The 25273-nt window shown below is 40.5% G+C and overlaps 1 protein-coding gene across 1 annotated transcript in view; it reads left to right on the top strand.

The window, feature by feature from the left end:
• LOC306748519 (zona pellucida sperm-binding protein 3-like) overlaps window positions 1–24539 on the top strand; it is a gene marked incomplete at both ends in the record, with an annotated part of 31476 nt that extends 6937 nt beyond the window's left edge. The window contains one exon of the mRNA XM_079231693.1: window positions 24396–24539. Within this exon, the coding sequence (XP_079087819.1) occupies window positions 24396–24539 (144 nt within the window). The remainder of the gene's footprint in view (window positions 1–24395) is intronic.
• Window positions 24540–25273: the final 734 nt, after the last annotated feature.

Genomic DNA, 25273 nt, shown 5'->3' with positions numbered 1-25273 from the left:
CATAGGGTGACAATGAGCTAATTTGTAATAACCTTTCAAAGAGGGATTCAGACACTGTTGCCTTGTCCTCAGACTATTTGCAATAGCACCACTTTCATTCAAATATTCCAAGATGCACATTGCTAGAGTTGCCTGAGGATACATTATTATAACAAGCTGCGTATCTGGGGATGGGTTTACTGACAAGTAACAGGAGGGTTAAGAGACAACGCAAAAGAGCCGAATCATAATCATATCAAACGCATCAGTATCATGTTTTATAGGGTTTTGGACCAATATGACTATGGAAAAAAGCATCTTTTTATATTTTAAAAGGGAATGTGTAGTCATAGAGGATTTTCAAAAGCTAGTGACTATGTGAGGCTGCCACAGTGGTTGTTTGACACTGGACTTGAACACAGCAAAGCAAATACCTGCAAGAGCACAAACAAGGTACGATCGTTTTTAGAAACCCTTGAAACATTTTGCTGATGTTTTCATGACAGACAACAAAGAGCTGCTTGTGATAACTTATGTCAAAATGATCAAATGCCAGCATCTAATTATGCCTTACAACTGGACAAATAAATAAATAAAATAAAAATAAAATAAAATTGATAAATAATCAATTTGTATCCTTCAACTTCAATTTATTCTCTGTACAAATAATTACTGCAACAATAATTGGTTGAGGTGAGCAATAAAAAAGCAGATACACACGCACCGACAGATAATCTACCTATGCTTACTGGTTTGTGTTTAATTGGCCAATTTGTTGCAGTTTATTGCTGCATTGGCCAGGTCTTGCATTTAGATTCACAATGGATGACGAGCCAAAGGCAACATTTTTGCTGCACTATCCTACTCCCCCTAGATCTTTACATCTTAAGTCTAGCTCTCTAAGTGATATGAGTGAAGTCTGTGTTTTTGCTGAAGGCTGTTGTTGAAGTGAACAGACCCTTAGAAGTAGGAATGTTTTGAATTACCAAAGGTAATCCCTGTGTTGGCTGAACATCAGAATCTCTGAAATATTCATTGTACCATCGCACTGCTTTTTGCCCCAGTGTATTGTTATGGCTGTGTCATCTGACAAACTGAGAGAAAATCTAAAGCAAGTCTGACTGTGAGTCATCAAGCAGATGCAGTGTGATATTAGTCATTGGCTCAGCAGATGGTAAATGGAGGCGAGGCGGGAGCTAAGGGTGTGCTTGGCTGGACCAGAACGTCTGTATAAAGAGATGCAAAACAACTACAAAGAGACACAAAACATTTGTGAAGAGATGCAGAATGTCCAAGGGACACAAAACGACAAAAAATTGGCTCATTATTTGTGGTCATTTTTTGTATCTCTTTCAGTCTGGGTGTCTTGCTCTTATATTATAGGAGGGATACACATGTGTCCAGGGTATACGCTATTTGAAGTTAGAAATAGCAGCTTTTTACTTGTATTACTTCATATTCAAATTCATTTGGGAAATATTTAAAGTTGCTTAGTTGGCATTTACTTATTACAGTGGACAGACAATGTAACTTTTAGTCATGTGCAGCTTATTTGTGCAGGCAAGAGCAGGTTTTAAATGTAAGTCTCAACACATTTTTGCTCATTTCCAAAATGTGTTCCCCTCTCTTGAAACTGTGCTCCAGTCCAGACGCCAGCCACCTCGGCATTCCTGGCATCAGACCGCGAGCCTCGCACAGTGCGGCTGGTGTGTCCAAACAAACAGAAGCTTACACAAACACAGTACATCTGCCAAACGTCGCTTTTAGTATTTGCAGGTTCTTTCTGTTGAGTAAACTACACAGAATACCTAAATACGATAACACAGGCCATTTCTGGCACCTTTGTCAGCACCAGAGCTCCTGTCAGATGAGGATGCTCTGCACACATTCAAATTGGTGTTTGTGGCTCAGTAATGGTGCAGATGGGGAGGAGTGGGGGGCCCAAATGAGAGGAGTGGAATGGCAACAACAAGGACACTAATTAGATAGTTATTTTGGCTGGTGAGTTTGTAAATGAGAAAGTGGGTCTCCTGGGTCCATGAGTCCACTCTGCTTTGAAAAAAAACTGAGCCCTACATCGCTCTCGGAGCTAATCAGCCGTTCCCCTTCCCTCCGTGTTGATTTGTTATACAGTCAGGATAGCAGCTCGAGATATAGCAAAGATTCTGTTTTGTTTGTTTTCCTCTAAATAATGAGAGAAAGTGAATACAGGGTGCCAAAGAAGTCCACAAAAATAAAACACTGATGTGCGATCCTGAAGTTGACTTTGAGGGAAACATCAATCAATGAGAATTTAGTCTGTGCATACCTTGCTCCCATGCACCCATCTGCTGCTCTCACACAAGGGCGAAAGGCTGCTTCACCATTTGAACGAACGAATATGAGGTACACTAGCCCAAGGCTCAGATTTCATCTCCCACTCACTTGAAAATCTAAACATTTGCTAAACAAGCCTGTCACTTCCGTGATTGAAATGCATGACCAATTTCATTGCATCTTTTTTCATTAGAGCAAATGGCTTTTTGATGGAGCTGGCAATTTCGCCATACAAGACCTTTCCCCATGTGAAATGTGGGATGGGGTGATGGGGAGTGGGAGGAAGACATCAGTATGGCTATTGTTAAGCTATTGGCAGTGCAGTCATGTGCATGACCTTTGATATAACAATAATAAACCGAGACCAAAGGGACAGGCATGAAGCTTGAGGCCGGTTATTTCAAGCATGGAAATACATTTTGTTCAATCGATCCAGTGGTCTCCTACTCTTGTGACAGCTCTTCAAACAAGCCATGAAACACAAAATGTAATCATGTAACTTGATGGACAGCAGGATTTATATGGTTGTTTGGACTCAAGGACAAACACCAAATCTCCACCGTTTGAGCTACATTACAGACCTGGTGATGGAGCAAGGTGGTGCGTGGGCTTTGCTCAAAACATCGGTGATCCCTTCAAGTGACATTTGTATGTGTGTCTGTGGATGATGTTTAAGTCAGTCATCCATAAGATAAAGATAACTAGAGGAAAAGATTGAGATGAGCTGGCAGTTTCAATCAATACTGCACTGCTGCCACCTAATGGTTTCTCAACATCTTTCTTTGATCTTTTAACATTTTTGAAAACAGCACCAGCAGGGGACAGTGATGTCACATCAAAGAATATACTGTACGGCTGGAGAAGCCAACAGGAGGAAGAGGGGAGATGGAAAACTCATGTACGAGTCACATTTGTTCTACCCGGCATTAGTCAGTCCTCAGGTAGGTCTCTTTTCCTTTACTGCCCTTCAGAAAGAAGAAGGATCCTGTGGAATGTGAAGATTAAGGCTCACAATTATTAGGCCTTGGAGGTAAATCCAGGACAGAAAAAGTCCCATCCCCTCCTGGACTTTCTTATTTAACAAGCCTCAGTGACAGATGGTTTCTATAACCTGCAGCTGGAAAAGAACAAGAATTTCTTCTTATATCTTTCAAGAGGAAAATCAGACATCTCTTGCAGATGTTTCTTTTGACATTGGGATGAAAAAAAATCATAATTTACAAGAAAGAGATCCTACTAGAGATAAGGAATTAATTACACACACATTATATATATATATATATATATATATATATATATATATATATATATATATATATATATATATAGTAATTAATTCCTTATCTTCAGTAGGGACCAAATTAACTCAATTGGTGCTGTTGGCCCCGGCTGGCACCATTACCATTACCACCATCTTCTGTCTGTGCATTGTGTCACCATTAAATAAACACATTTAACATTTAAACAATAATATGCACCATATGAGCATGATATACCTTTAAATCACAATGGTAGGAATACGTAACTTCAGTCGGTATCATTTGTGTGGTTAATATTGCCAAAGAAATGTACAATAAATCAAATAACCGTAACAATACGACAGTTAACTTGGATCTTCTGTGGGACCTAAGGGTTTAAGGGTTCCCGGCCAGCTTTACCTGTTTGATAATTAAGTAGCCATTTAATCGCCAGGTCTGTTTTCACAGACGAGGAATTTTCCTTGGCGGAAGGTGCATAACATTAGACAGACAAGACAATCAACAACAACAACAACAACAACAGTGCAATAGGTATTAAATTAAGTTGTTTTTTTTAAAGTGCTCAGACAAACAGATAATAGTAAAGTAAACGAGTGTTCTGTAAGTGTATGTTAAAGTGTGGTGTGTGACATGTGTATTTAAATATGAAGTGTGAAGGGATGTGCAGGGGCGTGGCCGGTAAGAAATAGTCCTGGGGGTGACAGAGTGCACCTGTGCAGGCGCCTGTTTCCTTTCCAGGGATACAGTGCTTGGTAGATGTGGTCATGTGATCTTTTTCAGGGTCTTTCAACATATCGATTGATAGACGCACTGGCACCTTAACTCTTTTGATGTGCCTTCATAATGTTGGACACTCTTGGCCATCTATACAGACTGGCTACTGTTTTTAACCCTTGTGTATTTTAACACTTTCTATCATTGCCATATTAATATTTGTAGAATGTTTTGTGAAGTGTGTGAATGACTTGTTTATGTACTTTTTATATAAAAATAATGTCCCATGAACTGAATGTAAGCATAGAACGGGTGCAGATATCTGCCATGTGTATCTGCAATGGCATTAGCTATATTTTGTGATTGACAACCAACAATTGGCTAAACTCCGTCTAGAGACTCTAATGGCCTGTAAGGCAACATAAAACACACTTCATTCAATAATAAAGAAAAGAGGTGACGTATGCAGGAGATTGGCTCAAAGTCATTGTTTAAAACACATAATTCTATCTTGCCAAAATAGTTCTCTGTTAGTTGTTTGCCAAACACACCATCTACAACAACAAAAACTAAATATTGTGCAGTTTGGTGAAGCAGAATACAAAATTAGCTGTGGACAGACTGTGGGTACACATTCACTCCCGGGTGCACCCACACACAGAAACGGCGCATGATCCCCCTGGGGAAGATTTAAAAAAGCATCCATCCAATTGCTGCAGAATATTTCTGTCAACTGTATTGTATTTAACCCCATATTGTTGCTGTTGATGTCAGAAGGTCGACTCGACTAGACTGTTGTTTTTTGTTGTGGCTGGCACCAGCTGGCTGACGGTTGATGTGCTGGAGAGACACAGGAGTGACAGGTCAGAGACTCTTGACCACTCGGGTCGCTCTTTATCAGCAACACACCATGCACTCTGCATAAAAAGAGCCATACACATTAGATTGCTACCAAGACGTTTAGCAGACGGAGTTGTAGAACGTTGTGGTAAGCTATATTGTGTTTTATTTGGGGACCCCTGTGGATATATTTCAGAGAGTAATTGAAGGCAATCATAGTAATTCTCTCTGAAGAAGGTCCACATTTAAAATACAATGCACTATTCAATAGGAACCCCATCTAAATGCTGCCACTTCAGCAGCTCTTGACAATTACTCAAAATGGGCAATTGTTTCCTAGAGTGCTTTAATTGGTGTCTTTGTATCACATAATAAGATCATTGTAGGGCAGAGAAACATCAAGTTGCAGGGCTCAACCCATCATTACTGAATTACTTTTCCACATTCCACCTGAAACATGATCTCAATCTCACAAGCCTACCTGATTCTGATTGAACTGTAATATTGTGTCTTCCTATACGGCTTCCTTAGGGATTCTGTCCAAAGGAAGATGCTGGTGGGCTTTGATTTTGAAAGGGAAACAGGAAGTGTTGAACAGGAAGTAAATATATATAATAACTATTTTTGTCTGTGGCATATTCTACAGATATAGACATCAAAACAGTAATAATGTAATGTCAATGTACTGTCAAAATAAGAAATTCAAGACCTCGAATGCCTAAACACGTGAGCTGAGCTGCTCAGTCAGGCGGTGGGGCAGCTCTGACCTGTTTACATGGGCGCCGTAATAAAAAGGCAAGAATGTTCCGCAATGCTCACGCTGGCAGTGTGGCCCGGCCTTTACTCCTCTCTTTCCAAGACTGCAGTAACGTGAGCGGTCAAGTGCAGAACCGTGATAACGCAGTTCGCTTCACTCAGAGACCATCTTTATCACAATGAAATGTCTAAAGGAGCAACAGAAGTCAGCCGGCGACTGCGCTTCAAAAGTTTCACAATCGTTTCACAAGGCGGCCTTCAGGTACCGTGCAATGCTCTCACGAGAGCAGGTGTTTGGTTTGTCTGTTCTTGGCGACTGTAGGAACATGGCGGTGCAACATGGAGGATTTCTTGAAGAGGACACACTCCCTATGTAGATATGGAGAGCTCATTGTACGCTAACGAAAAACACAATTCTTAGTTTCAGGTGATTATACACACTCATGGAAATAAAGTTGAATGTTATGTCCCATTTCTGCAAATAGATTCCCCACAGTGCTACTAGCTCTTAAGTTTTCATGTCAGGGAATTTCCCCCTCAAAGAAATCTTTCAAGACCTGAAGAGAATATGTGAAATCCTTTTTTTGACATGATCTCAGAAATTTTATTTTGAAAATAGCGCAAATGATCAGTTAAGTCATTGGTTCCACCGAGTGCAGAGAGAGAGAGAGAGAGAGAGAGAGAGAGAGAGAGAGAGAGAGATTTAAAAGGGAGCCATATGTTCCTTCATCTTTTCTGCCATAGGTCCCAGAGAAGTCAACGAGGGCAGATTAGAGCAGCCGCTCCAATCACAGAGCAGAACGGGGCTGATTATAGGGCAATCATTTATATGGTGGAGATGACATCAGCAACCAGAAATTGGCTGACTTTATTTGGTCTTGCGGGGATGGCAGTGAGAAAGGGAACAATGACAGACTGTGAAATGACCGTGGAACCATTGGGTAAAGTGGGCTCAGAGAAGCGTTGGTGATGGATGTCACTTCAAACAAGCAAAAGTACATGAAATGAAAGAAGGAACAATTTTAAATCATGCACTGGTCAATTAGCAAGTCTCTCAATCTCTTTGTTCATAGGCATACAACAATCCAGTTGTAAAATGGCAGTAGAAGAAAGTTTTGTTTATCTCACTGTTGTGGCCAGAACTCTATTGTAGCATATTTCTATTCTTCTGAACTTAAAATTATATACACTTCCTTCCCCAGCTGGCATGCACTCTTCACCTCAGTTCTGTTTATGGCTTGTTAAGGCTGAAATACATCATCATCTCCTCCTCTTCTTTCTCCTGTCTCTCCTCCACATCCAGCTCCACCTCCATAACTCTGCCCTCCTCTCTTTTTCCTCACCAAAACCACATGCCTGTACTTGAGCAGTAGACAAAGACACAAACACAAATTGGCAACCTCTGGGTCAAGCCCGCATGATAGAGACAGTCTCAGTGGCTGGAGGCAGGAATTCAAGAAAACGGACAAATACAGTTTTATTGCTACCTACCTAAAACAGTTAATTACATATGGTCGCTGATGTGGAATCTTTTCTGTAGGCTGTCTGTGAACAAACTCTGCGGTTCTTTGCAAGCTGCCTATTTGACCTTCTCTGTGCATTTCCCTCACACTGGTAGCGCTGCATTGACACGTGCTGTGAGCGGAGGATATTCACAGGCAGAGGGAGAAGGACCTTCCAGTTTCAGGCAACAAAAGATTCCTTGATTATATTCACAACAGCCACCCCCTTAAACATTTAGTGTCAAAAGCTGGTGAAGAGCACCACTCTTCTCGACACCATGCACGGCCCTCTTATGCTCCCTCCTAACGTCCATATTGGGCAAACTGGTGCCAAACTAAAAATACTGTGTGTGTTTGTAGTTCCACTATACAGGGTGTCCAAGAAGGTGCACATAGGATCCATGTGTTTGCTGTAAAGGCACAAGACAACTCTACTGTGTGTGAGAGGAGCAGTGTATCAATGGAGGAACAGTACATCAACGTAAACACACACATACACAAATGCTGCAGGTAGAAACATGACTTTGAGTCTACAGCTCAGTGAGACTGTCCTCTGCTAACATCAACATGCTGACTCGCTCAGAAATACAATGCCAGAATGGTAACGTTTAGCAGGAATAATATTTAACAGCGTTTTCCATCATGATAGCATGTCAACAGTTGCTGGTAAGCCCTTAACACAAAGCTGACGCTGTTGGGAATAGCATTAGTTTTGCAGGTCAACTATTTGGTCACAAACTAAAGTATTGAACAGATGATGGGGATATCTGGAAGGTTAAGGGATCACCAGTCCTTAGACTTTGTCATCTACGGCAGCGGTCCCCAACGACCGGGCCGGTACCGGGAAATAATTCATTAATTTGTTTTTGATTGATCAAGGTTGGAAAGATGTTTTATTTTGAAAAATGACCGGATACACCCGTCTCTGCGTCACGTGATGCGTTACCCCAAAAAGTACATTTTAATTTTTCCGGTGTTCTGGATTAAAATCAAGGCAGAATATCCTGAGATCAGCAAAAAAGCTCTGAAAACCCTGCTTCCGAGAAAGGACAACGCCGTGGTATCAAACTGGCAATCACAAGGTAGCAACGTCCTAAAATGTAACCTGCTGTATTGTCTATTTTACTCCAAATGAGACTATCATTTAGGAAATGAACATCATGCTTTTGTAGTACAATCACTAGTACTCAATGTACTCGTGATTGAGACTACAAACTCATGTTTACAGTGTGTACTGAGGTAATAAATCAAGTGGGTCATTTTCTCATAGACTTCTATACAGTCAGACTTTTTCGACAACCAGAAGACTCACCCCCTGCTGGTAATTAAAAAAGAATGCAGGTTTAAGGCACTTCCACATTGGCATCACTTTTCAGAACCGAAGGTGCCATCTGCTTTAGAAATGAGTCGATGGAAAGACCTTTCTGTTTGTATTTGGTGACTAATCTCCAGAAATGAGAAGCATCTTTCTTGCTCTGCTGGGAATTTGCAGCCTTTGTTTCTCTCTCATGTCAAAGTTGAATTAATTGGACTCATTCAAAGAGCAGAGAGGCTGCTTACTGGATGAAACGTTGGCTCTACCTCAGACTTTGTATCAATTGTATTACTTGCTTGGAAAAATAAACCTGAGGTACATCAAACAAACACTTCCCCATGCTGGCTTGAAAAACACAACTACAAATATTTAAGTGATTTGTTGTTGCTAACATGATAGTTTAGTCCGTGTGGAACTGACTCTTACAGCTATACATCTACTACTCTCAGTTTTTAGAATTACACTGTTATCATTATCACTGGGTATGTGCCAGAGGTGTAATGTCAAAACTCATATGAGATGACTGCAGTGTACACAGGCAAAGCTTTACTCCTAACAACTGTGTCAATACAGGATTCAACAAGTATCACTGGCCAGCCACACATGTAGCACCACGAATAGAGACTCTACACATCTGTTTGATTTTTCTCAGAAAGATTATAGGTGCAACGTTCTGATGCATTTTCCATCCAACACCATCTGTTTGCACAGCTGTCAACAGTTACCAATCTAACACTTAAACTCAAAATGCTCTCATCAAAATGATGACTAAAGTATACGCAGATTATTTAGATTCACACTTGTTAGCACAATTCATTTAACACCCACGAACACACAATAACAGTGTGCGCTGCATTAAAGCGGACTTTTATACCTGCAGTTTCTGTCCAAACCATCTACCATGTTCATGATAGCTTGAGCTAATCGCTAATAGTTTTTTTTTTTTAGAGTAACGCACATTTGCTTTACTAAGACTTTTCTATACTTTGTGATTGTTATCGATTGGCATTAATAAGCGCTGCATGTTTAACCATGAGATATTCAAAGATAATATTACACATTAAATTTAATTGAGAACCACCAATTTGGCAATAGCTAGATGCTAACCAGCTAGCAGCAAGCTAGAACAAGTAATACAATTGAGTTGTATCTTCTTCTTTTTTCTAATCTCAAAAGGTTACACGGTGATGCAAAGCTAACAAAATCATATTTTATTTTCCTCTAGAGTAAAAGTAATTCAGCATTTCAAACGTATGCAGCCAGTGTTTTGTGTAAGCCAGGGAAGAGGAGATGGAGCTGTGTCACTGTGCTTATACCGACTTGCTCATTTCCCAAGACGACTAATCTTGCCCAGGAGGTAACGGACCCTGATCCACTTATCTCACTTGTCTCATCTCTACTTACATCTCTACTTACCATCACTTTCTTTTGCTTGCTCCAGGACAGGTTCTAATAGTCTTGTCTACTTATTTGTTCTTAAATAATTAGAGAACATATACATTTATTCTGTTACATTCCAGGTCTTATTCATTTACTGATAAGAGGGAAATGAGTGCTTGAGATAATAGTTATTGTCTGTTTGGACTCTTGTGAACGTCCAGATTTCATTCATTTATTTTTGGAAAAGCCTCATGGATTTAGGTCAACAACCTAGAACAACCTGACACAGTGACACAGCAGTGAACACAGATATAGATTAGGTTAGAGATCACCTGTCTCTGGAGTGCAGGCTAAGGATAATGCCCCTGGCTCTGGCTATTGTATGTATGAATGGAACATGTAGCTTGGAGGTAACATAAACTAACAGGTCCACACAACACCACTACAAGTGCCAGGGGGTCCTTCAGACAGCACAAGCACGAGGAGGACAAATGGGAGTAATTCCCCATAATAATAAAAAAAAGAATCTTAGTAAAAATCAACAATACAAAATACAAACAAAGACGTCTAAATCCAAGCCCTAAACGATATTGTAAAAAGTGCTTCTCTGAATTTGAACACAGATCCTATTACATCATGCATTGTTAGTTGTTGTTTTTTCTTTTGAGTTACGGTGGTATGCTCTGTGTGCCAGGTGTTCAGAGGTTCATATTTCACTGAGGAAGACCAAAATTTGAAATGATCCGTTATTGTAAAAAGCAGCGCTATTCTGTTCTTCTCTGTCAAATAAACCAGAAATGTGTAACACATCATGTTTTAAAGGAAAAGACCGACCAGACATGTAATACTTATGGCAGCAATTCCATGTACTGCATGGCTATAGGTAGAATCACTGTTACGGTATGTCAATTATATTTTTTTCTATATTTCAAAATATTGCACGTTACCACACAAACTGGTGTTGGCCCACTAAAAGTCACAATCCACCGGGACAGCCAGTGAAAATAAAAGCCCTTTTCATGAGCGTATCATGCATATTTCTCTACACTAATTCAACACCAGCGACTGAATTCCCCTTTTCATTTTCACGTAAATACCCAAATCAAAGCTGACACATAGTATTTGGTTCGTATTAATTCAGGAAACCAGGACCAGGAATTTTCCACCATAATGTATCCCATGTCCCTGTCATGCGGTGCCAAAGCAGTAAATAAAAGGACTGAGACTGCAAGCCTGTCTTTTGTGGGCATGCATGCGCTGGCGTAAGTGATTTCATGCTTGTGTGTAACATGAAGATGAAAATAACATTACTTTAAAACACACAGGAGATTATTTGGCATAAGTCAAACAGTTTTTATCATCCCTGTTTCTGGCAACTTGTATGCACTGTCCTTCCTTCTTTCTGTCTTTGGGCTCACGGTTGAGAAACAGATATACCCATCAGAGGATCTTTACTGTCTTTGCCCAACATGCCACCATCCTGTTTTAGCTCGTTCCCAGCGAGCTGTGCCTGATCAAGGAAAATACAAGAAAAGCCTCTCAGCTAACTCGTTGCACGAGAAGTGTGAGAAAAACATCCGCCAGACTTATCCTCATGGCACAAATTAACATGGATGAAACTGTGATCTGAGGTTTTTCTAAATGCACTGTAGCAGACCGAGTAGATGTGTTCTCTGGGTCAGAGTCAAGGGAAACAACAAGCAGATGTACCAAATGAAACCAAGTCTCTTTTAATGTGGCTATAAACTAGGCACACAGTGATATTGGGTGGTTCTGGTGATTTGATAGAAATTCGAGTTACAACTAAACATGGAGAAGCAGCGTTCAGCTTTTCTGCTCCACATATCTGGAACAAGGTCCCTGAAAACTGCAGGTCTGCTGAGACCCTCGGCTCCTTTAAATCCAGATTGAAGACTTTTCTGTATGCTGTTGCCTTTCATTGAACCAGATTCAATTGCTGCATCTCACTACTGCATTTTATTTCTTAAACTGCATTGCAACTTTTATTTTGCTTTTTGACTGTTTTAATGTTTTCTTAACTGTTTTTAAATCCTGTTTTCCCTGAATTATGTTTTGATGCTTTTAATGGTTTTATGTGAAGCACTTTGAATCGCCTTGTTGTTGAAATGTGCAATACAAATAAACTTGCCTTGCCTTGCCTTACTTCAACTCTCTTTTCAAAAATGGGATCTAAGAAAGCATTAAGATGTGATATGTATTCACTTGATTAATGGCACTTAAGGGTTAGTTCACTTAGGAAAAACTGAGTTTTCTCTCTTTCCTTTACTCACGGATAAGAAAAGCAAATAGCAACGTTGAAGGTGAGCAGAATTTTGTTTGCGGTGTTGGAAAAACTTTTCTGAATGTAATTTTTTTCTGAATTAATTCATTTGGAAAACTCAACAGAAATATATCTTTCCAGAAACCCTCACAATATCATACACAGATCCACATCATTTGGACTTACCCTAGCCAAATGGAGTGTCCAAGAGTAGAGGATGTCATATTTTATACAGATTGGAAATCCATTTGAGGCAAATTTGTGATTTTGGCCTCTGTAAATAAAATGTTCCTGACTGTCATCTTTTGACAGCAGAATATGAAACGTGTTGAGAGTGAGGTCTGTGGATTACCCGGAGAACCTTTTAAATGTTTCCGAAGCATTGAGCCCCGCAAACGGAATTCCATTCACCTGCAGTGTTGGGGCAGTGCCAGAAACCTCTGCGGCCGTTATCTGAAAGCCTGGCAAAGCAATCTACATACCGTCGCAGTAGGAGCAAGAAGGGGGAAATATGTGTTTTTGTGATCACGGTGAACTGATCCTTTAAAGTCTGCCAGTCATTTCACCTTGCAATAGTTAGCAGACTGACAGGAGGGAGCAATAAATGCTAACATTTGTGCAACGTGACTACGTGCAGTCATCCTTTGCTTCTGTTGTAAATCATGTCATCAGATCGGCTCTACAGCTGCGAGAGAGGGAGACACACTAAAGAGTCTCTACGAATCTGTGGCTCGACATTAGTCATTTTCCTCTTCTAGAAATGGAGTGTGACAGTGACCATGTTGCCACTGTTTCCACCGCCATGGCACAATGTTGCCTTCAGATGAGGTCACATCTGTCAAGCAGTCCTTTTTCCACCTGCAATACCTCAAAGTTGAGTTATGTAATTGGTAATGACAAGCGGGGGGCACAGATGTATGAAAGGACACAAAAGGAAGTAAAGCGTTAAGTGGCATGAAGTGGAGGACCATATTGGCCTCAGAAAGTCACTCCGCTCTCCTTATGTCAGCCATATGAGTGTGTTTCTACTCAGCCTGAATGAACGCTTCCAACTTTGGCTCACGTCAAAAAATCCAAGGAATGTTAATGAAAGGGCTGCTGAATGAAGGCGAACTGGGAAAATGACGGAAACGGTGAGATGTTAAAGTCAGGTCAAGTGCATATTTGAGAGGTTGCACTCAAATCCTGTGCCATGACAAATTTATATATATATCCCTGTTCAGTAGAAGTCCACTTCTTGAATACCCTTTTTCCTGATTGACAGCAATAATATAAAATAGTATTCCAGATGTAAACAGATGGAGATATTCCCTCACCTTCATATAGCCATAAAACGCTGTGCAAGCTCTGACATGCTGTGATATTACATAAGCTCTTCGCATATTTCAGCACTTATCATTTTACTCCTCTTTATCTACAATGCCATGGCAGTAAAAGCAATAAACTGTCAAAGTAAAAACACCTTCGGCGAACTCTAAATCCCTAATAACTGGTAATAACAGACTGGTGTGTGTGTGTGTGTGTGTGTGTGTGTGTGTGTGTGTGTGTGTGTGTGTGTGTGTGTGTGTGTGTGTGTGTGTGTGTGTGTGTGTGTGTGCGTGTGTGTGAGAGCTGAGTGTAGAGAGGAATCTTGTCAGAAGACATATGAGCTCAAAATGAGATTATGAGGAAGACAAACAACACACAGAATATCCAATAAAGGGGTTTGGGCGGACCAGACCACATTGAAACTATAATCTAAGAATCTCAAATATGAAAAAATAATATTTAAAATGCATATCCAGCATTTATATTTTAAATAAGGGCTGACAGGTAGCCAATTCACAAGAATGAAAATAGATAACATTTCTTAATTTTAACGTGCAATGGTCCAAATTCTAGTTCAAAACATTTAAAAAAGCAACTTCCTTTATCAGCAGAAATTTAAGATCTATGTGTTGCCCCACCTTTACCTCGAGAGGCCATAGTTGGGCACGGTATCGTCCAGTCTGCCCTCAGTCCAACATGAGAGGATGAAGAAGTAGAGTGTGTATCACATTGAAAATAAGTTTTTTTTGTTTGGATTAAATGTGAAATGACAAAAAACGAAAGAAAACTAGTCTTCGTTTCATCCTCCCCTCCTGGAGACAGATCTTCAGTTAGTGGTTAGCTGTTCAGCTCAAATTCAGACAGCGGTAAAAACCCCAGTGCTGGAGGTCTTATCCCCACTGCCTCCACTTCCCGCCGAATCAGCTGACATCACACAGGATAGAATGAGGACCTCTGCTTAGTATCTCCTGTCTTTCACCTAAAAATGTAATAATCTATGTTATTCTGTAAAAGACAGTAAAAAAGTGTGTTTTCCAAATGGTCAAACTGTATTAATTCCCTTAACTTATATATGTGCATACATTGCTTACTATTTTGATCGAGTTTCTTATAAACATGTCCGGTATTCAAAAGAAACAGTTCATGTTATACTGATAAAGATGCAGTCACAATTCATGCTTTATTGTTATTATGGTTTATTAATTACACAGAATTTAGGATTTCTGCAAACCCATACTTTTGGCTATTCTAAATTCCACCTGGAAACATGAGGTTGTGCTGCTTCCATTTGTCATTATGAATACTATTGAAGCTAACGCCAGCACCACATTTGTTTTATCCTCTCCTGGCTGCAAGAACCATTTCACTTCCACTCACAATGGATTCTGTGTTTCTCATTTTCCAAAAGGATATTTATCATAGAATTTGAAGGCCAAAGTAATTGCTCCATTACTGTGTGTTTAAGTAGGAAAGCTCTGCTTTACTCTGCCCAAAATGAAGCTGTTCAGAGGCCAGTAGAAGAATTCTGAAAATGTTATTTCTTTTATTTTTATTGTAGGCACCACCTTCAAATCTTAAATAACACATGCAAGTGGGTTGGTCTTTACAAAATATTGTCGGCATCAAAACTTTGGTTAAAATAAATCATAATAACTAAGGATAGTTTCGTTAGGTTGTCTTAATCCATTACATTAAACCGTCTTTGCTGTTGACGTGGCTCTAGACATGGCGATGTGGGTGGGTTGGTCAGTTGTCCCACCGCTTTTGCTCTGACTGGAATATCTCAACAACTACGGCATGGACTTGGCACTACAATGTGTGCAGACATTTTGGTTCCTCCAGCACAACTAGCAGCTGCGCTATGAGGTTACCATGTGTGGTTGTCGATTAAATGTCTCAACATCTACTGTATGGACTTTGGTGCAGCTGTTCATATTTTCCCTCACGATGAATCACTTTGGTGATCCCTGAACTTTTCATCAGCACCATCATCAGGTCAATCTGTCCAAAACAATCTGTCCAAAATTCAGTTTTCGACCAAATACCTGCAGGGCTAATGATGTTCTAGGGGAAGGGAGGACTGGAGCACCCTGATTTATTTGACGCCTTTTGACAACCAGACTAACAGCACTGTTTCTTCATCAGAGTCAAACTGGACAGAGACAGATGTAGCTAGTAATTGAATAGTTGGCTGAACGGGATCCCAATTTATTTGATAATGGATCTAAGAGTGGGAGTTGCTATTATCAATGTGCAAGTACCACCGCCCATAATGACATCAGCAACAGAAAAACACACATCTTGAAGACACAAAGAAAAAGTGCTGCATCGCTCCAGTGTAATCTGTTACAGAAAACACAACATGATTAATTCATTTAGGCTAAAAGGCTCGACTGTGCAAAGACAATGCAATATGCATCTATGTAGTCAATAATGTCACCACCTCAAGAAGGATTGTTTTTAATTCCCAAAACTTCAATGACACTGCAGAACCAATATAAGTATGTGAATAATGTTGCATGCATAACTTTAGATATGTGAATGTCATTCAGTTTGTTCAACATACCTCAGACCAAGGGGATATTTCAGCATGTTGACGACATGCATGCTGCTGAGGCACCTTATAAAGGATTGTATGGTGAATGTGTTACCAGTACAGTATGTTGATGAGTTGGATCATTGTGCACAATGATCCAAGCTGAAATTAGCAAGGAGTCAGTTTTCTAGTGTGAGAATAAACCAGTTTGTCTATCTATCAGTGTGCTGCCATCACTTTCTTTTCCTTGGAAGTGTGTTGTCCTCGAGCTGGGAGGGACCTGATTCAGCTGCATACAGCTGCAAGAACCCTGTTCCAGCTAATGACTTTACCACCAGTCTCAGCATGCAAAATGTAGCATGCTCAGATGCTATACATAGATGGTGAGCATGCTGCACATGATACCTGCAAGATATAAAATGTTCACATCAGTATCTTGGCTGAAGGAAGCTTGAAAGCCGGCTTCCCTTATGGTCTGTAATGTATCCGCATCTTGCCTCCAGACAAAACCTCAGAACCTCCCCCGTAGTGTACCCTTCCGTGTGTGTCCGAATGCTTTGTTGGGAAGTCCAGAGAGCTCCATTATGAAAATGTATGGTTGCTGTAAGTGATCGTATCCAACGCTTAGCTGCTGTATGTCACCACCCACCCGTGGTCTAGCCAGACATCCTTTGAAATATTCCATCACTCTAAACTCATTTCATTTTTCCACTCCTCCCTGGCTTCCCAGGCTTGTGACACTGTAAATAGTAATCCGGGAGGCTTCCGTCGGCCCGAAGATTGTGATTGCTGGAGCTTTCGCCTCTGTTTTCCGAGCATTCCTCCTTTTGATCGTCGCATCGGCGTTCATGAGCACGGAAAGTTCCTTCTTAATTAGGGGTACGCTGGGGGAAAGTCTTTGGGAAAGTGCAGAGCCGTCCACATCTCAAGAGCAGCCGGTGCACCGCAGGAGGAGAGAGAAAAGAAATTGACATTTTCTTGCAAGTTGTTGACCCGTATCATGGCTGTGTAAACCAGACTGAGTGACTGATGGAAGGCTCTGTCTTGTTGTCACAAGGTCCCGGACAGTGTGACAGGTCAATATGAGGGGCATTCAGAGTATGACCTCATATGGCACAATGCCAGCCAGATCATAATGTGTGCGTTGTACCAATAAACACTCCCTCTCAGTTGAGACTGGCTTCCAAAGACATTGATGAAAGGAAATGCCTCCAAGGGAGAGTTCATTAGCCATCGGCTGTGTACAAAGACGCAGCTACCCTGAATGGAGATGATTAACTTGGCTGGCCTCAGGTGATGTTCGACCATGCATTCAGTCTCATTAGTTGGCACCGCCTTCTTGTCATACCCGCTGCCGGCTCACAGCTGCAGCTCTGGATGCAAACCAAACTGTTGCTGGGAAACAGAAATGACCAATAGTATGAATTAGGAATCAGTAAACAGCAGAAGAACAAACAAAGTGTCCAGAGATTCACGCAGGACATTGTGTATAACATTGTGTATGACATTGTGTATGACATTGTGTCCCGCAGATGAGCTGTGTTACACAATACTTCTTCAAATACACAGCAAATATTACAGTTTCAGGGATGGAGGGATGTGTAAATCCACACAAAACCACCTTTTATTCAAAGAATTAAGTCATATTATTCTTTTCGATATGGAGGCCTATTTAAAACTATAGTTCATGTAAATATGTTTTTAAATATATTCTTCTTTTTTTCCTCTGTTATCACTTTCTATTAAAGAAAATCACTTTGAAAACGTTACTGTAAATCTCAAGCCCTCTTTAACCCACTGAGGTATAATAATGAGCTGCAAGATTGAGCATCAAGATTAGGGTAAACAAAATTGTATGCCATTTTAAGGCCCATTATTTCCATTTATATTCTGCTTTAGTGCTGCATATTCCCAAAAATATTCACAATTATAAAAGAGCCGCACACAGAATGCCACACAGCTATTAGGGCCGGCTTTGCCCAGTTTACAATACAGACTAGGAGACGCTGACTCTGGAAAGAGAAGTTGCTTTTTATTCACCCCAGTTGTATTCTGATGGAGGTAGACATCTGGACAGTAGAAATCTCCTTTACAATGTTGGATTTTCGGCTTTCAACCAAAGTTGTCAATTGTGAAAGATAATAAATCCCAAATGGTGATCATAGATCACACTGTGAGGCGCCCACCAACCAGCAATTTCTAGCTCTGGTGCAAAACTGGATGCTGATGAAGTGCCTCTGCTCTTGTATCCACTAACATAAAATCGTACTAATGCATGTCTCCCATGTCCTCCAGGAAATAGTTTGTATGTGATTTGTAGCGTTCTCAACCAGCTCCAGTCCTGCACCACCGGTGTAAATGTGTACCTACATGCTGAGGTGAGTGTTGGGTCACGTGTGAAACTGCTGCAGCTGCTGTGTGATTAATGGATCAGAAAGGTACACAGTGGCAGATCTCAGGGATGGTATTGAACAGGAGGGATGTTGTTCCACAGATTTCCCTATGGATCTCGACTGCTGCTGAAGGAATTTAACACTGTGGTGACGCTCCTTCTTCAAGGAAAAAAAAGTCAAGATTTTCTTCTACTCTGCATCACAAATTGAGGCCGCAGGCGTCAGAGTTGAGGTGCTGAGAAATGGACTGGGTTTGATGGGGCAAAGGTCACTGACAAGCACTCTGCTGTTGGATGGCAATGCATCAATTAAACTCTAAAAAAAAAGGGTAAAACACGTGGAGCTACACATAGTTCTCACTTAAATACTTTGCCATAATTTCCTGTTTCAATGTATGTAATTGATGGGGTTGTTTTCACCTGTTAAAGTTACCGTTCACTTGAAGGCAATTTCCAAGAAAATTCTTCTGAAGGTAATTCCATGGGCAGCAATCACACTGCCAGTTCTACAAATAACGAAAGGGTGCTACAGTAACTGAAATACAAACATTTAACATAAGTTAATGCTTACAGTTTATATTAAATTCACAATGGAGCAGACCAAAATAATTTCCCATCAAGATGATTTCCCATTCATTTATTTAAAGATAGTTTCATTAAAGGACTATTCTTTTTTATATCAAATTGGGTCTTGTCATTTTCACCATCATTTCTATATGTCATATTATAATACGGGTAGATGAAATCAAGCATTCTGATTGGTTGAGAGTAAGTACTGCCTCTCGTACCTTATTGCTTAAATAACATTAATTTCCTTGCACAACAACTAGATTCTTGCGATTTCACAAGATCACGTCAGAATTGCATCATCACATTTCACCAGATAAATCCATCGTGTCAGGCTTCAACTAAGGCGGTTGTGTCCAGCAAACCAGAGCATGGACCAATCAGTGTCCTGTGAAGGGCTTTTGAGACAAACATTTTGTTTGAAAGCGAAAAAAGAAGATTGCATTGTTTCTTCTTTAAATAAAATCCATTATCCCTCTTTAACATATATATTTTAAACTTACAGATATAGCTTCAGACTATGGTATCATATTTAGTTTCAGCCATGATCAGTGCCAAACACCAAACACTCCAAATGTGATTTATGATTCTGAATACTGCATGTTGGGATGTATCTAGGGTCTTTTTTTTATAGTGAGAAGAAACACAAAGATGCAGCGAAGGAAAACACAGAAGATCATCAGGGACTCATCACTCTAGTCTACAGTAATGACTAACACGTGTGAGCTATTAGACCCTGGTTTTCTTAACAGGAAAAATGTACCACCACCACCATACCAACTGTTCACAGAGTGTGCCAGACGTCATCCATAACAGTAGGGAGAAGGAGGTTGATACTTCCCCAAGGCCACGATCAGGTTTTTAGCCCTTCAGATTCTGGAAACTTCAATCAAAAGTCTGATTCTCTATTGATAGCCTAAAGCAAACACTTAATGTGGCCCCATGTGTGTTGCAAATCATCTGCAGGTTAGGAATCAGACCTACTGGGTCCTAACCAGCATTTTTATCTTCATAAAAAAAAAGTGTGGTCTTTCAACTTGAGATCATAACTCATTGATTTTATGTTTAAATGTTGCTTTCCCTCAAAACCCTGTCCTCTCACTCAAATATCCCCTGCTTGTGCCTGGATCTGCTCGGCTTCTGCTCAAACTGTATGCTTGCACTCAGATATATTGTTGCTTGCAAAGATGTTCTGCTCCAGCCTCAGTCCTTCGCCTCACTCATAGTCTGCTTCTGTGTGCTTGTGAAACATCTTGTATGTTGTGCAATAACTCTGTCAAAAATCCTCCATCAGTGAAGGACTGGACCGATGTAATTGTCTCTGCGTCATAGCGCAGGTTTGTTCGCTTTTACTTCTTAGAGAGTCCCTAACGGGTGATAACTCTTTAATCTGGTTCATCCACTTCCATCCTCCAAGGTTTTATTATGTGCTTCGCTTGCATTCATTACGACTTTCTAAACTTCATGGACGGGGTCATCACGAGGCATTCCTCACTGACTGTGAAGAATTTGAATGATTTTATGAAGGGATGTCAATCATAAGATGGAAAACAGGAATGGATAGAATAGTAACTGTTTTGTTGAAAGTACAGATTGTCCAAATAATATTATTGTTAAAAAACAACTCTGGATTTGCAGTGAATTTGACAACGTTCAGGACCTAATTATTTAAATAAGCAACACATTCTAACGCCAATGTATCAGATTAGTTCATTGTCATGAACTATGTGGCTGAGCTATTGAAGTGTTCCTACCAGTAAGTTTGATTTACGGCAGAGTTAAAGACGTCTCGATGTATTTTAATTTACATTTTTTATTTTCTCTTGATGGACTATTTGTAATTCCGTGGTTTGGTCAACAACCAAAGAACTTGCAATCCTTATTTATGCCAAACAATATCAAATTGTGTGTTTTACAGTTTGCACTGCTAACATAATTGCAGGGTTACTTGTCTTGTAACACAGAAAGACATTAGCCAGACATGTCCAGACTTTCTTTGTATTCCTTTATTTGCTACTTTTTAACTTTTAAGCCCATTATTTCCACTGACAGTACAAATTCAACCCCCATTTTTCTCAGATTACCTTAAACTGCAAACTGCGTGTCAGCATTAACGTTGACGACAAGCACACACTTTTTCCTTGATATGAACCTCAGCAGCACTTTGAGTAGCAGCCCTGTCAAAATATTCCCTCACTGTACTGTGCTGCTTTTATGAATTGAAGAGAGCCAGCATAAACCCTCTTGTTAGGGTAAGCGATAGCATAGCAGAAACTATTTTCCAGTGTAAATACTACCTCCCAAAAGCCTGGCTGCAAGGCAAGAAGATAAGCAGCAGTTATGATAAAATGTCCTAAAGCTCTTTGTTGTTGCTGGGAATGCAAGCAGGCAGGTCACAGCATGGAATTTACAGACGGCTCGCTCTTAATGAGAAAAAAAACCCTGTTGTAAATCTTTTGGCAAACTTAGTCATGAAACATAGATTAGGGTGTTAATCGGTCATTATCACTCTAAAAACAGATTATTAAACTCCAACAAAAATCACCAAAGGCTATGTTGTTAATGAAAGTTGGAACCCACTGGTTATTCTTTCATATTTAGCAAGTTGTAGCGTTTAAGTGCAAAATGAGGGGAAATAGTTATTGTATGCACTTCAAAAGCATGTCACAGCATGCAGGACACGCTCACTCAACACTTTTTAAATCAAGCTTCAGATAAAGTGACTACTAAGCACCTTTACGTAAAGGTACAGGATGAATACCACTTTCACTTCCCCTCTCAGGCCTCCGACAACTTGTCCCAGTCGTGGCCCCTTGCTCTGCAAACACTTTGAAAAGGGAAAAAAGAGAGATGCTGTACAGCTGGATCCACAGCAGTATTTCCCCCTTCGGCCCTTGGTTTCCCCCAGAGGCTTCCGACCCTCAGTCCCTGACCCCAGTAGGGAGCCTAGAGCACCGCTGGTAGGATTGGGCATTGAGGGGGATTTAACAGCCACAGACCTGCAAGGCAAAGAGCTGTTTCATATAAAATTGTCCCACATGGCCATTATAACATCTCCCCCCCGGTGAGTGCTGGAAACTCAGGGGAGCTGTCAGGCTGGCAGGGAGGCCCAAAAAGTGCATGTTGACAAAATTCTCTCCACCACAATAGCGCCCAATGTTTTCTAAGACTGGGAGCTATATCACTGGGCTTATATGAACAACAGGGGGGTGATTGAAATTTTACAAAGAGGCCTACTGTACTGTATTAATGCCATGCAGCTCCGACATGTGCGGTACTGTATATAGACATGAGTACACTTCCTCCATGCAAAAGCTTAAAAAGCAAACCATCCAACTAAATGAGAGGCTGGTACTTACCCAGCCCCAAAATCTATTGAGATTTCCACGAATAAAGCCCTTTAATCTCTGTAACGTAATCACATTACCGCCAAAAGATCTGTACGTGATTGCGCCGAACCATTTCCCAAACATACTAATGTCAGCTGGCTATTCTCAGAATCTAGTTGGCTTTACAAGGAAACAATTTCCACACTGTTGCACTATACAGGTCTAAAAAGTGTTTGACATTTATAGCTAGTTCCTCCTCCGGTATTTCTACAGATCAAATCACTTTTTTTCTCAAAGACAAAGGTAAAACAAAGTTATATTTTGAATAACTTTCATTACTGTAAATTCTCAAATGTGTGCAAAAGTCTTTCAGGAGGCGGTAGCAGCGATGTCCACTTACAGAGGCTAAAAAGGAGGTCTTTGTTACAGGGTGATGAATTCCCCTCGCTGTAATTACTTCAATGCTCTCAGACATGTGTTATCCTTAACCTTCTGTCACCACCTGTCTGCCCTTCTTTTTCACTAGATTCAGCCGGCCGTGATGCCACACGGAAACACCTCCTTTGCTCTGACGTCTACTGTTATTTCATATGGAGCCCGAAAATGGGCTTGGAAAAAAAAGAGCTAGGAAGAAATGGAGGCAGCGTTACAAGGGCCTCATTGTTTGAGCAGTCTAATTGTCTTGTCAAGTATTGCCACGGTGAATCTCAGAGACGGATTGCTCACCTGTTCTTTCCATTTGAGCTTTCCTCTTGGATCGTCCCACGGAGACCGCATCCTACAGCAGCGCCATTGGGTGGGAGAAGGACACGGAAAGAGAACATCTAGGAGGGCCGATCAGTTCACCTTCCAGATTAAAACCTGTAAATGTTGTCTTTAGCATAAATCACATTTTTGTGTTTACAAGTTAAATATAAATGGGATTTTGACAGAAGTTTACAAAAACAAATTATCATAAATTAATGAGAGGCTTCAATAGTACATTTGTGTGAAGCCACAAAAAAATAAATGAATAGTCAGCATTGTAACATTGATCTCTGAAGCTGAAGAGCTCCATTGTTAGCCAACAACAGTCTTGACCTTGAAATGTTCACCTGACACTATAGATTCAAATTATGTTCCAAATTTCATGACAATCCATCCAATAGTTGATGAACTATTTTATTCGGCACCAAATGGTTTGACCAACCAGGTAAGCCGCACTGCTATCGGGGCTAAAAACTATTACAAACACACCATTGTCCTTGCTGACATGATTATTCAACATAGACACTGTAGTTTAAATCAATCCCACATACAACTTGCTGCCCCCAAGTACGCTCACTAATACTTCTTAATAGTCCCTAAAAAATGCACTATTTATTCCTGTTTTTATAATATTTGCTGAAAACTACAGTAAAAGGAAATAACTGAACTCTATATTTGTCACCATTTCTTAAGAATATATCCCACAGAATAGGAACCAATGGGCTTTCGCTTGATACTTTAGGAAGAACTGAGAGACTGACCTAATGCATTGTTGGTGTGGGTCTTTTTGTTTAATTTGGTGGCAATAAGAAAAATATAATGTCACTATTAGCCGTTAAATATGCTTTTGGAATCAAATAATATCAAATCAAGAGTCTTGGTGGGTTTGATATCTGAGGTGCACCTGTAATACCGCAGCTGTAAACCCTGCCTTTCCTGATGTTTTCTGTATGCAAAAAAATTGAAATAAAAAATGTGCCGTGGATATTAATGTCAATATTGAAATTCAAATCGCTTTCATAGTTTTCTCGATAATCAGAAGATATTTGCTTAATTTAGACTTCATCGTACTCAAAATGAAAAGGTCACTTTTGAACACAGGCACTTAGATGTAAGGTGTGGAACACTAGAACCACTCAAACTGCTGTCTATATTTGTAACCTGTACTCTGCAGACTGCGAAGGAATGTGCCAGTATCAACATGTTGAAGTTCCATGAAAGCTTCCAGCTAAATGGCCCATTCACAAACAAATCCAGCCTGTCCCGGCCTGATGCGAGTCTCCTCCCTGGCACTGCAGGTAATGCAGCTGCATACTGAGTTACTCTGCTCTCTGGACGGATGGGCTTACACCTTGTTTAGTAACTGCATCTTCTTGGCGGCTGGTCTTGCGTGTTGTGGTGTGCTGCGGGCCACGGTGTCATAGAGGACCTTGTTCCCTGGTAGCACTCTGAGCGGGACAATGGAGAAGCCTGGGAACTGAAACGCAGTAGGCAGTCACTCGTGGAAACCCAAGAGCTGCTCCCAAGACGCTGTCTTGTTTTTGTCATTACACTTCCCTATAATGTAGATGAACCTACCCACTAATGTATGATCTGGCTGTGCATGTGCAGGGTAAAAGTAGGACACAGCGTTTCTCTGTGGTTTTTCTGGACATGACTGACTGAGTGATTAAAAAAATGACTGACAATATGCAGCTTTATGGGGGAGCTAGCCAGAGTTTAGATATATCAAAGTGTTTATTCTTTTGCCAAAAAGAGAATGAAACTTGGTTTTATTTTGGCAGAGTTGACCGACAGTATTTTTTCAATTGCCAGCTCAAAGGGGCTTTAACTCGATCATGCCTGTTTCCATGTGTGCTCACTTATATAGGTCTCCCTTCATAGAAAACAACTAGAGGGAATCAACCCCACACAACTAATACTCTGAGCTCATGTGTCACAATAAGTTAATGGTTGTCCAGAACAATAAATCGTTGTCAATTGAAAGGATGAGTATGCATTATTACGACTTTAATCTTTTTGTCTCAGTTCTTTGTGGCCTACAATATGGCA

This window comes from Taurulus bubalis (genome assembly GCF_910589615.1).
Source record: "Taurulus bubalis genome assembly, chromosome: 16".
Taxonomy (NCBI): domain Eukaryota; kingdom Metazoa; phylum Chordata; class Actinopteri; order Perciformes; family Cottidae; genus Taurulus; species Taurulus bubalis.
This window is presented reverse-complemented; position numbering and strand designations above follow the sequence as displayed.